A 14,442-nucleotide genomic window follows, 5' to 3' on the forward strand; every position below is an offset into this window, starting at 1 on the left:
TAACACATAACAAAAACAATAAATAAATAATAATAATTAAATAAAAACAAATCATAAACACAAACAAACCAATAAAAATAAATTACAATATTCGCAGGCTGTAATCACATACAGTATGTATATTCTAATATGCAATACAAAACAATATTTAGTACATAATGTGAAAGAAATGAAGACATTTTATGGTAATCTGTGTTTTATTTATGATGCTTGATTGCCAGGGATAGAGATAAAAGTGTTATACAATGAAAAAGTTAAGTGATGTCAATCTTTGTTGTATTCTTTCCTTGAAAAGAAACTTTCAGCACAACAAAGTAAAACCTCACTCTGGCTTCAGTTTATACCTGGGATCAAGATTCCTATAGACTTTTCCTGGAAGGAAAGGATGGAGAAAATGTTTTAATTTATTTTTGGGGGGAGTGGGGAAGAGTTAAAGCATGTTGCCACTATCAGGTTTCCCCTATTTCCTTTTCCAGTGACCACCTTTTATCAAGACAGGAAGCAAGCAAATATCTCCCAATGGAAATAGAGAGGAATAAAAACCTTACAGGAGTTTTAAGCTTTCCCAAATTACTCAAAGGGGTCTATTATGTTTTCCTACAACGTTCACCCAAGATTTAGCAATTTTTCTAACTGGATTAAATTGGGATAATGTGTAAAAACCTTTATAATCAGATGCCTAAGTGTTTTCAATGCTATCTGTTTTCTATTTGGAGAGATGTTCGCTTAATTCCTTAAAGTGGAGTTCCACCCAAAAGTGCAAGCTCCACTTGTTTGCCCCTCCCCCCCCCCCCTCCACTGCCATATTTGGGGGGGACGGGGGAGCGAATATCTGGTTTTGACAGGTACCCACTCCCACTTCCATCTCAGTTTTCCTCCCACAGTCTTCTGAGACATTTCACAGGTCCCAAAAAACTGCCGGGCCAATCAGGATGCGTAGCACGACTTGTGCATGCGCAGTGGGCACCCAGCTGTGAAGCTGTAAGCTGTTACAGCTTGGTTCCCGCAGTTGAGATGCCGACATCAGAGAGAGAAGAGGGGGGGGAAGGGACAGCGTGGGTGAGCACATCGCTGGACCCTGGGCCAGGTGAGTGTGTGTTTATTAAAAGTCAGCAGCTACAGTTTTTGTAGCTGCTGACTTTTAATAAACACAAAAATGACTGGAGCTCCTCTTTAACCACTTCAAGTCCAGACACTTTTACCCCCTTCCTGTCCAGGCCAATTTTCAGCTTTCAGCACTATGACACTTTGAATGACAATTGCGTGGTCATGCAACACTGTACCCATATGAATTTTTTAGCATTTGTTTGAGACAGATAAAGCTTTATTTTGATGGTATTTATTCACCACTGGGATTTTTATCTTTTTTGCTATATAAATGAAAAAGTCCAAACATTTTGAAAAAAAGTGTTTTTCTTATAACATTTTGCAAATAAATAATATTTCATCATAAATCTTAGCCACAATTTATTCAGTTATCTTTTTAGTAAAAAAAAAAATAACCCAAATTAGTTTATAACCAAAAATTATATATTTTTTTTAATTTTATTTTACATTTTTATTTTTTATATTATTAATGTTTCTTTTTTTTTTACAAACTGTCACCCTAGTAGTACAGTGTCACCATGGTGACACTGTACTCCTTGTGGGGGGTGATGAAGATTTTTTTATTTTATTTTACACTGATTGCTTTTACACCCATAAAGGCTGTAAAAGCAATCATTCCTCCTTCTCTCTGGCTGCATTCTTGCAGCCATTGAGAAATACTGTGTGAGCTGTGATTGGTCACAGCTTGTCACATGGTACAAGGCTGTTGTGAATAGCCTTGTACCATGTGACATCTGTGATCATTCACAGATTTCACTAGTAGTAAGCAATGATGTCAGAAGTGGGGAGGTGGTTAACCAATAACCACCTGTTGCCAGGACATGAAGGCAAAGGAAATCTCTTCAACTGGGACACAGACATGAATAAAAACGAGTCACCAACTCTTTCAAAAATATTTATCTTTTAACGCACAGTAACTGCACTTTGCTTTACCTCATTAAGTAAGCTCACTACAGTTATTTCTTCTCACTGTCCTTCTGCACCAAATTTAAGCAACTGCAATTACAAAAAAAATATTGCTTTTATATTTTGAAATGTTCATTTTGTCAACCAAAGTGATCTACCTTTAGAAATTGTTTGTTAAGAGCCTACTTTCTTTTAATCTTTCCTTGGGCAAAGCAGAGTTGGACATTTTATCTGGGGCTTTCATTTCTTATGAATATGTGGATTTAAGAATAAACACCCATGATCTTCAGGTGTCATCTATTACTAACAATTACCCTAAATCTAAAACTATTTCCCCCCTCTAACTTTTAAACAAAATTAACTCTTAAAGTCAATTTTCCCAATTCCCACTAAACCCACCCTTAACACTTAACCTTAGCCCCTAATGCAAGCCAAAAACCCAAACCTTGGATCTTAACATTTGATCCATAAAAATTATTTCTAGCCTAGCACTATAAATGTATCTTAAACGTTAACCTAATCCTAACAGTTAACCTTAACCCCTGTTTAACTTTAATCCAACCTTAAAACCCTGACCTTAAGTACAACCTAATGATTAACTTTTTTACATAGGCTAACCTTATCCCCAGAACTAACATGTCACAGGATTTTCACGCAAAAAATTCTCTATAACAACACACTGTTTTAACAGTGATTCATGCAAAGGTAATCTGTCCTGTTCATGTATTAAATATAAATAAACCTGCACAAACATAGCAAATATGAAGAATGACAAATCTGCATGGGTTGCAAACTAGAATCTCAGCTTTTGCGGCTATGTAAAGCATTTTATAGTAAATCTTCAGACCAGAAATACTGGTACACAGACACTTTCTTATAGATTTATTAAAAACATTCATACCTGGAACAGAAAACATAAGTGTTGCAGTTTGTTAAGGACTTTGACAGGAATTACGTAAAACCAAAATAACTACAATGCTAGTTTTGTAAGGGCTAACCCGCTTATTGTTTTTAAATATAAAGTTAAGCTGTGACGAGGATATGGACATTCAAATATTTACATAATTTACATAATATTAAAATTAACATTTACATAACAGTAAATGAGTTTAAAACAAGCCCTCTCAAACCCGTGTAGCTGCAGGCACTGTGGAGTAATTAATCTTCCAGGATCACAGGAGAAGCCCTGAAGCTGTCCAAGCTAGTCAGCAGCTCAGCTCTTCCCTTTCAGAAGAAAGAATGAACAAATCCAGTGCTTTTGCTGTGAACATTGAGGGTGAATTGCTTTACACACTCTGCATTTGAGAGCAGCTAAAGTATGTTTTAAAATTCATTTACTGCTTGCTGACAAGATGTAAACACTTGAATGTACATAACCTGACCACAGGCTCCATTTAAAGTAATATTAAAGGCAATTTAAGAAAAAAATAAAAAAAACATGTCATATTTACCTGCTCTGTGTAGTGGTTTTGCACAGAGCAGCCCCGAACCTCCTTTCCTCTGGTCCCCCAATGGTGCTACTGGCCCTTCCCTGCTGCCAAGTTCCCCCAGAGACACCCAAGCAGGCTTACTCCCGAGCCGCTGCTCTGTGTATCCATTCACACACAGAGCAGCAGCTCAGTCATTCCTCTCCTCTCTCTCTACTCATTGGCTCACTGGCTGTGACTGACAGCATTGGGAGCCAATGGAGAGTCACTGGAGAGCAGAGGCTCTCGTTACATTGCTGGATGGTGATGGGGTAAGTATTAGGAGGGCTGCTGCACACAGAACATTTTTTACCTTCATGCATAGAATGTATGAAGGTAACAAAAACCTTGAACCTTTACAACCATGTTAAGGCTCACAAGTCCCACTACAGAAAAATGAAACCTGCAAACAACAAAGGGTACAGGTATCACAGAAAACTGCCTGTGCTGGCACTCAGGAAGAGTCTTAAGACAGTCTTGTGATCTATTACCACATAAACGGATTGAGTTCTCAAAGTGCTGGTAATGTATTGCAATGGAAACAAGTCCAGTAATCAACAGCAGTAATTACTAACAACCAATCAGAACTCACAGCATACAGTGTATGTTTTGCAGGTTTTTCATATACAAAGAAGTACTCAGGGCCTTAACAATGCAATTGCAGATTTTAGAAACATTTGTTTAGGTTATTGCACAGCAAATCCTACTTGATCAATATGTATCCAATCTGCCAACAGATCCTTCATCCTGTTTGCTAAAACAGGATGAAGATCAAGATCATATTTGTGTATACCAGCTGTTTATATTAAGAAAAAAGGGCAAAGATGCAAATCTGACTTAAAAATGTATGTATAACCAAATTTTTATTTACTTTTTTTTAAATTGTGCATAGAGTGAGGATAGTTTAAAATCTGTCAGTTTATTTTTTGCTGTGTCCCTTTCGGGAGATGTACTTTCACTTCCTATGTTTAAAATGCAACTGGAAATCAGAGGAAATATCTACCAAGGGAATTAAATTTTCATCTTAGAGAGCTGGCTTTCACAGGAACAAGCGTCCCCATTGGAGAATTCCCTAACCTCATGTTCTTATAACAACTCAAAGCCTTTAGGATTTCTCCTCCATTTCTGTCTAGGCAACAGTGACCACCAGTACAAATAGATTGGTGAATCTCCCAATGTGGAAAAAAATAGCAATAAAAACCTGACAGAGTGTCTAAACCTTTCCTACCCTACAAAAATTTGAAGAAAGCAGTACTGGAGAAAAATATATTAGTTGAATTTCTCTGAATTACATTTGATATGTTCCTGATGTAAAGTTCTTTCTGTGCTGGTACTTAAAATGTGTACACATGTGCTGAAAAGGGAACCTGTCATGGCAGAAATATAAGAGCTGCCAGAACTGACTTGTTTTTAAATGTGCATGTCAAAATACTTAATATGCACTTGATTTTTCCAGGCAACTAACTCATATAGTAGTGAAGGGAAGGATGAAAACGTCAACCTCCCGAAGATCGCATATTTCTATCCTGATAGATTTGTTTTAAGAATTTCTAATCAGAAAAATTCCAAGTTTCATCAATTGAACAATATGCAATGAATAACTCTCAAAAAGAACATTGGGTGAAGCCACATCCGGCTTTAAAAATCAAACATGTTTACACACTAGTTTAGGACTACTTACACGACTCCCTATGTTTACCATAACGTGTCACAAAACTGCGTAATTTGGCTTGTTCTTGTCAAAATAAAATTTTACAAAAATCCTTGAGCATCTGAAGTGTCTGTAAATTCTTCAAAGATCTTTAAGGTGATTGTAAAGCTTTTCTTTTTTTTCTTAACTAAAATAATAAACATGTTATACATACCTACTCTGTGCAATGGTAATGCACAGAGTGGCCCCGAACCTCTTCTCGGGTCCTCCGCCAGTGCTGTAGACTCTTCTTCTTGGTGAGCCACCATAGGAAGGTACTCCCTATGGAGGCCAACCTGTGAGCTTGCTTTTGAGCTGGGCTGTGTGAATCTATAGACAAACAGCACAGTTCAGCCCCACCCCTTGCTAGAGTCTCACAGGAGCTGATCAACAGCAGCAGGAGCCAACGGCTCTTGTGATGAAAGGAAGAGAGAGCAGTGCTGCTGCACTTTGGCACAGCGCTGGATCGAGATCAGACTCAGGTGAGTATGTATGGAAGTGAGGGGGTGATATAACCAATAGGACATTTTTTATCTTAATGCAAGGAATGCATTAAGGCATAAAATGCCCTGCCTTTAGACCAAATTTAATGGCTGTAGCACATATGGCACTAAATGGTATCCCAAACGTAGGTACAGTATAGTGAAAATTAGCTGAATACAACTTCACTTTGAATTTAATAGAATGCACAATTTAACATTCAGAATTGACAATATACAGAAACAATCATGCTAGACAAGTGTTTTTAGCACTGCTTTTTTTAACAGTACATTGACAGGTTTTACTTTTTATTCCATAGTTTTCATGTGAATGTTATATGAAGTGTGTTTAAGGACTTTAAATTTACAAATTGACCCTTTACAACAAAGCCCTGCTTTAGGGCATGTCAGGGCATGACTGTGTCTGCTGGGATGTCGTTGTTCAGTGGACCATAAAATATTACTGAAAAATTAGCTAGCAGTTCAGGAGTGAGACATGTACCGTTGGGCCTTGGGTACTCCTGGCTGGTCCAGTTACAAGCACACGCAGTCAGCCTGAGAATGGAGTGCAACTTATGTCTATTAGATCTTTCAACACACTGTCATAACAAAGTTAACAAATTTATTTTTTTTTTTTTTTGGAGAAGACTATATAGAACTTAAAGCAGAACTTTACCCATAGCAACTTGACAAAAAATAGTTCTTTAGCAAGGAATATACATTCCACATTAATAATTATGCTACCAAAATTAGTGTGTGCTGTAAACTGCCTCCAACATTGTTCCTGTTTACTGCTACGAATTTGCGCCTAAAAATAGAGAGCAACTGAGCATGTGCAAAGCAGGTTGAGACACAGTATTACTGTATTTTAGACAGTATAGGTAATGGCTCCCACTTGCTATCTTAGCCAATGAGGAGACAGAGACCTGGGACAGCCGTGGCTGTCGTGCAAATCGCTGGATAGGGATGTAGCTCAGGTAAGTATTGAGGGGGCTGGGGGAGCTGCTGCACACAGGTTTTTTACCTTCATGCAAAGAATGCATGAAGGTAAAAAAACCTTCAGTCTTTACAACCACTTTAACCACATGCCGCCCAGCCACTGTACAAATACGGCGGCAGGGCGGCACGGCTGGGCAAAAGCATGTTTTAAAACATGCGTTTTGTAAACAGGTAGGGGGCGAGCGCGAGGCGCGCCGCTGCTCTACCTGTCCTGCCGATCACAGCTGCGGATGTCAGTCGCCGGGACACAGCCGGTCGTTACCGGCTATGTCCCAGCGATCCGCGGCAATCGCTGACAGAGAGCACAGTTGCAGTAGCTGTGCTTTCTGTCAGTTCCCTGACAGCTCCAGGACACTCTGATCGGGACAGAAGAGTTGCTCTCTCCCGATCAGCAGTGTTCCCTGCAGTACACACCCCCGCCCCCTAGTAAAACACTCCCCTCACACAGTTAACCCTTTCCCTGAAAAATAAACTTAACCCCTTCCTCCCCAGTGCCATTAGTACAGTGTCAGTGTTTTTTTTTTTGCACTGATCACTGCATTGGTGTCACTGGGGATGTCAGTGACCCCAAGTCAGTACTCCCCAATGTCAGAATGTCCGCCGCAGTCCCGCCATAAGTCACTGATCGCCGCCATAAGTCGCTGATCGCCGCCATTATTAGTATAAAAAAAACCCTAAAAATCCCAGTAACTTTCCCACCATTTGTAAACGCTATAACTTTCACGTAAACCAATTAATTTACACGTATTGGTTTTTTTTTTAGCAAAGACATGTCGCAGAATGCATTTTGGCAGAAATTTATGACCAAATTTGATTTCTATATTTTTTTTACTGGACATGTTTTATAGCAAAAAGTCCAAAATATTGTTTTTTTTTCCTCAAAATTGTCAGCCTTTTTTTTTATAGCGCAAAAAATAAAAACCGCACAGGCGATCAAATACCACCAAAAGAAAGCTCAATTTGTGGGAAAAAAAAGGATGTAAATTTAATTTATGTACCGTATTGCATGACCGCGCAATTGTCCGTTAAACTAGCGCAGCGCTGTATAGCAAAAAAATGGCGTAAATTGCAGTATCTATACCATAGTTTGTAGACGCTATAACATTCACACAAAGCAATTAATATGCACTTATTGGGATTTTTTTTACCAAAAACGTAGCAGAATACATTTTGGCCTAAATTTCTAACCAACTTTGAGTTTACTATATATTTTTTATAGCTGAAAGTAAAAAATATTGTTTTTCTTCAAAATTTTTGGCCTTTTTTTGTTTATAGCGTGAAAAATAAAAAGCGCACAGGTGATCAAATACCACTGAAAGAAAGCTCTATGTGAAAAAAAGTACGTAAACATTTTTTGGGTGCAGCATTGCATGACTGCGCAATTATCAGTTGAATTAGTACAGTGCCGAGTAGCAAAAAGAGGCCTGGTCATTAAGGGGGGTAAATCCTCTGGAGGTCAAGTGGTTAATGTTTTACATAGCTATACCTGCAAAAAGGGACAGTATGAAGTGAGCTAGCAGGACTTAATTCTCTGACTAAAGTTCCACTTAAAGACAGATTTACACGTGTGTCTAATTAAAGTAATATTTAGTGTATCCAACATTAACATTGTTGAAGGGAGCTGCTGAGCCCTGGATCTTTAGTAATTTTAACAACAAAAAGGCTGTTGCACTTTGACTAAATAGTGACATTGCCATTAAGTTGAAATGCCACATGAACAAGACCCAAGCCCATATAGAATAACTATATATAAAATGGAGTGCTGTCATGCATCAGCTGACGGACTTTATCTGCAAAGGCAATACAAAAGCTCAGGAAGTTGGGTGTTAGCAACTATACTGTCATTACCCAGAGTACCAGAAACAGGGATGAGAAATTCTTGAATTTTAACTTTGCTAAAGTTATGACCAAAACTGGGACATATCAGCGTAATGTTTTGAAGTTGATGGAAAAGGCAAAATTAAAGTAGGTTTTAGGGTGTATTGAAGGGGACAATTGTATTTAAATGGATTTGCAGGGTTTAGGAAGCTCGTTTCAACTATCCTGGACCAGTTCTTGCTGCAGAAATTGCTAACCCTAACAGTAATCCTAACCATAATGATAGTGTTTAGTCATTGGAACTACATGGCTTGGTTTATGAAAAAAGCCATATAATCACCATGTCAGCATACCTGGTGATGAAAATCTTTGTTTCTCAACAAAGCCATGCCATCATCCATTAATCACCAGTGCTAGTCAGCAAAGCCATATCAGAGGAGACTGGGTGTTACTGCTAGGAGCACTGGACACACCTAGTTCTAGATAGGAACTTTTTTAGCTAATTTCATCTAGCCGTACCACATGGAGAAACTAGAAGTGCTGCATAATGAAAAAATCTGTCATTATGAAGTCAAGTTTGGCAAAATTGGCTGCTTTCATGGGAAATAAAGGTCATGTATCTAAATTATATAGCTTCCTGAACACTCCTGAATAATGTTTGAAAAAGGGCATAATTAAGAAGTTAAAGGTTAATTCCACTTATGTGAAGAAAAAAAATAGAAAAAAATAGTATAGCATATACAATTGGCACACAAGCCATGTTGTAATGTAATGTTATTAAAAAATAAATTTCCTTTTCAATCTGTAGGCGCTGTTATTTTCTGCAACACTCTATGCAATATTGCAACCTGGAGGCATTCTGTATACTGTTAGTGTACAGAATGCCCCTAGAAACATTTCTTGCTGGTGTGATTGGTTCACTGATTTTCTCAGATGTCTGCACTAAAATACAAGCCAAATGTTAGGCACCCTCTGCAAAAGGGATTTAAATTTTGGGGGATACAACCCAAAAGTTAATTATCTAAAGGGTTTCAGAGTGAGAATACTGAGAGTGAACCAGCTAAAAGAGCTATAATGGACCAGACCTTCAGAATCATTTTGCAGATCTGCAAAGGATATGGTAAAACAAACAGATATTTCTTCGGAGCAGAAAAAAGTAGGAATCTGCAGCAAAGTTTGTTGCAAATCCTTGCAATGTACATTGATCACCTGCGGATAAGGAAGGGGCGGGGGGGGGATTGCTGCTCAGCAAAAATGGAGTTACTCTTTAAGCAAATAAACCAATTTCTTTAATTCATCTTAGTATAATGAACTGAGCAGCAAAGTGTGTTATGGAGCGGAACAAAATATATTAGAATAATATTGTATTATTATAACATCTTTAAAAGCAGATAACAATGGTGTGTACATTTCTTAGAATCTGTAAAAAGTATAACGAATCTTTCCATGTGCTCTCTTTTATTACCGTAATTATGATTCATGACTAGGTTAGGCTAATGTGTTAATACTAATTTATATTCCTTGCCCTGTGGAACACACTCAATTCCAAATACACCCTAGGGCACTGTAACCTTGTGGAATGTTAATTGATGCCAACACTTAACCGACCTGTCCCACTAACAAAATATTCCACCACTTACTTGTGGTAGCAATCTTTAATTTCGTGTGGGTTAATTATTTTCAGATCAATAGCGGCCATTAAGCATTCTACTTGAGGATATAAAGGTAAAGGTTGCAATGTGTCATCACTGAAGTACATGCTGTAATTAATTAGTATGCTAAACACACCTACCGATGAAACCAGATGATGGAGGGTTCGGTTGTATCTTCTCCTCGCTGTTCTCTTGGATGATTTTCCACAGTTCCCATGTGAACTTTGGGTGAAGAATATAAAATGGCTGGTCAGGATTTTTCTTCCGATGTTGCTCATAAGGTGGGAAAAGATTGTAGTCAGGTTTGTGGTACCACTATGGAAGAAAGGCAGAGAAATATATAAGCTGCTGATAACAGATACTGGTCAGACCAGTTGTCCAGTAAATAATGCAAAAGTGTTTAAAAGTGACAGCAATGATTAGTATTATACAGGATTTATATAGCGCCAACAGTTTGCTCAGCACTTTACAATAAAAGTAGTGAGGTGAGGCTGCAGAAGAAAGTCAGAAAAAACAAAATTACATAGTAAAGTAAGTTACAACCTATATACTGTACATGTATGTTAGTATTTTTTGCACTGTTGAGAACAAAAACAAATGTCCATAAAGTTTTGAACCTGCAGTGGAAAATAAGGATTTTCTCTGAAAATGTGCTACTTCTGTGGGTCCAGGAAACCAATTAGCTATTCCCATAATGCAATCCAACCAGAAACTCACTACACATAAAAAACCTTGATTAAAAACCTGTCCCTGAATGCACATGCGCAGGCGGCCGGTCTTCATGTCCCGGCACTAGCTCCGCACACCCCCAGCACTAACAGTGGCCCATACACGGGCACCGAGCCCCCACTGCTCCCAGGACTCACCCAAGACCTAAACCGGACCCCGGGGCCCCGGAATAATGCCAGGGTGGACAACAGGGAGGAGCCGCGGCGGCTCCCAGTTCTTGATCCCTGTGGGGAGCAGGGGATCCAAGATGGAGCCCGGCTTGGCGTGCACGTTTCCTGCTGCCTCCTCTGCCTCCAACAAGTCAGCACCTCTCTCACAGAGGGTGAAATCGGGCCCTATCCCCGTTACTGGCTGGGACCAGACAGCAGCAGCTCCACCATCTGGGGTGAGTGACTCTCCATGGCCCAACCAGAAACTCACTACACATAAAAAACCTTGATTAAAAACCTGTCCCTGAATGCACATGCGCAGGCGGCCGGTCTTCATGTATGTTAGTATTTTTTGCATTGTTGAGAAGGTGACCGGGGGGGGGGGGGGTCACCTTCCAGCCCTGCACTGAGTCCCAGGATTCAGCCTGTTCACTAGGCCGCGACTTCCCTGCCTCTTCCCCATCTTTTTTAGCCAGAATAGCGGCCGAGAACCTGAATCTGACAGCCCTGCTCATTCACCAGCAATCCTTCCGGATCCACCACAGTACTCAGGTGATGCAACCCTAATAGATTGGTTCGCTGATTTACTGCAACGTGAATTGGATAGAGCTACCACAAAATTGGCGGCTGACCTTAAACAAGATTTTCAGGAATTGGACCAACGCCTGGACAGTGTCGAGTCTAAAGTTGATGCGACAGTCCATAGTGTATCCCAAAACTCTAATATGATTATCGACTTGAAAGATCGCTTGGAGGAAGCTTATTCTAAAATTGATGATTTGGAAAATCGGGCTAGGCGCTACAATTTCCGCATTCGAGGGCTCCCTGAGTCAGTTAAAGAGCTCGCTAGCTGCACACAAACCCTCATGCAGTCTGCATTACTCAATATCCATGATCTTCATACAGAAATTGATCGTATACATAGAGCATTGATCCCCCCTAGACAGGATGGGCCTCCTAGGGATATCATTGTTAAGCTACACTTTTTTCAGGTAAAGGAAGCGGTTATGAAGTATAGTAGGAGGACTCCAGTTCTGGAATTTGCGGGACAAAAGATACAAATATTTGCAGATGTCTCTCTGACCACTATCCAGAAACGGCGATCTCTTAAGCCACTACTTTCCCACTTAGTGCAGAAGGTTATTCGGTATCGGTGGGCCTCCGCCACTTTCACCATTGTGGACTGCTCCAAATTCTAGGAAGACGTAGTCACCGAAATCACCCGGAAAAACTTATTGAGGTTAACATTTCATTTTGTGCGTTTTCTTATGTGATTTCTTGACATGTAATGGCTTCTCAGTGGTTCCTCGGGAACATTGGCTACCACTGCTCGGGTGCTGTGAGAGGATTGGTGGGGGACCATAAGGTTACATCAGATCTGTCAGCTGACTACAGTATCAGAGGGCTCGGTTATTTTTTCTCTATTGCTATTTGATATGTTATTAATGGGTTATTGTTCTTGCTCGTGCCGGGGAGTGTCTATGGGCCCTCCTTGATTGGAAGACTCTCCCCTGAGTTGTTTTCTCTGGGTAGATCCATTCCTTTACAGGGCTATATCCCTGATACTACTGGTATATTGTTTGAATTGATTATGTTATTATGTATATTACCATTGGTTACCCGACACGAGGATTTTTATATTCCGAATGTCTCTTTTTACTCCTTTTTTTTGTTTGGATTCTTCTGCTTTTTCTTTTCTCTTCCTTTTCAAGGGTCAGCCGTCAGTATTTCTGGATGCTTTGGACCATTCTTATGCCCCGAGAGCGGATGGTTCCCATCATACATAGTTCCTTAATTGCTGATTATGTCTTCTCCACAGTCTAACAGCAGAGCTGTTTACTTTCTCACAACGTTCAGGGGCTTAATTCCCCCTCCAAACGTATATAGGCCTTTAATTCATACCGCTCTTTTGGGGCGGACATTGTTGCCCTGCAGGAGACACATTTTCCCCCTTCATTCACCCCACGATATGTACATAAAGATTATCCTGTCTGTTATTTTGCTAATGCTACAGAGAAAAAACAGGGGGTTGCTCTTTGCTTGTCTCACTGTCTGTCATTTGCCGAATCTAAAATTATCCGGGATAGGGAGGGGCGATATCTTCTGGTGAAAGGCCATTTAGGAGGACACCTACTCACTTTTTAATTTACTACACTCCAAATACCAATCAGGTGGAATTTTTTCAATCCTTATTGAGCTCCATGACCTCGGAAGTTGAAGGCAATGTTATTTTGGCTGGTGACTCTTAATTTAGCATTGGATCAGATTTTGGGTCGTTCCCGAACCGCCATGCTTCAGCCCCCTTCCAGACAGAGCCATAAGTTTGCCCAGATACTGTATCATTATGACTTTGTTGATGCTTGGAGAAAAGCTAACCCAACTTCTCAAGATTATTCCCATTATTCTAGGGTTCATAATTATTCTCGTATTGACCATATATTCCTTCATACACTCTCACTCCCCAGACTGCTTACAGATAAAATGCTTTCCACGCCTTGGTCTGACCACGACCTGATTTCTATAACACTTTCATCCTGGACTCTTGGTAAGACTGCTTATTACTGGCGCCTTAATTTTGGGCAATCTATTTTGCGCAACGCCTCATATTGTCAGGACATCTCCTCACATCTAGAAACATACTTTGAACTCAATAAAGCAGAGGATACGAACCAGGCTATTGACTGAGCAGCCCATAAGGCCTCGGTAAGGAGGTTTATTATTCAACTCTCCTCACGACTTAAAAAAGCCCGAAATGACCTATTTTCCACTAAAACTTAAGTATATACTGACCTGGTTGCCCAGCATAAACGGAATCCCAATCTGAATCTGCTGGTTAAACTTGATCAAGCCCGATTGGAACTTAATCTATGCCTTACTACCACTGCTGACAAACAGCTACGATAGTCTAACCATACATTCTTCACTTGGAGGGACAGACCAGGCACTTTATTGGCACGCAAGTTAACCCCTAGAAACTCCCAAACGGCTCTCCCTAAACTCAGACTAAATAATGGCTTTTTATCTCAAGATCCCGGTAAAATTCTCCAAAAATGTCATTCTTTTTACACTGACCTATATCGCTCACCTCAGGGGTATGTTTCTTCGTCTCCCAACACCTTTTTGAGTTCTGTTGCTCTTCCCTCCCTTCAGGAGGCCCATAGGGAGTCGACGGAACAGCCTATCTCGTGGGAGGAGATTCGGAGTGCCTTGAAAACTCTTGCCCCTCATAAATCCCCAGGACCAGATGGTCTTTCTCATAACTATTATAAAGTCTTCCCTGATATCCTGACTCAACATATGGCCCATTAGTTTAATTATTTACGGGATGGGGGACTTGTGCCTCCTGACGAAAACAAGACATTAATCCATGTTATTCCCTAACCCCATAAGGATGTTACTATAGTCTCTAATTATCGACCTATCTCCTTAATTAACTGTGATCTAAAG

General features: G+C 39.9%; 1 protein-coding gene across 1 annotated transcript in view; it reads right to left on the reverse strand.

Annotated features, from left to right (window-relative positions):
• Window positions 1-14,442, reverse strand: part of ST6GAL2 (ST6 beta-galactoside alpha-2,6-sialyltransferase 2) — a 219,174-nt gene that overhangs the window by 20,612 nt on the left and 184,120 nt on the right. The window contains exon 6 of the mRNA XM_089681273.1: window positions 10,258-10,432. Coding sequence (XP_089537399.1) covers window positions 10,258-10,432 — 175 coding nt within the window. The remainder of the gene's footprint in view (window positions 1-10,257; window positions 10,433-14,442) is intronic.

Source organism: Staurois parvus, unplaced genomic scaffold (assembly GCF_062004578.1).
Source record: "Staurois parvus isolate SC_StPar_1 unplaced genomic scaffold, SC_StPar_1.0 ptg000262l, whole genome shotgun sequence".
Lineage (NCBI taxonomy): Eukaryota > Metazoa > Chordata > Amphibia > Anura > Ranidae > Staurois > Staurois parvus.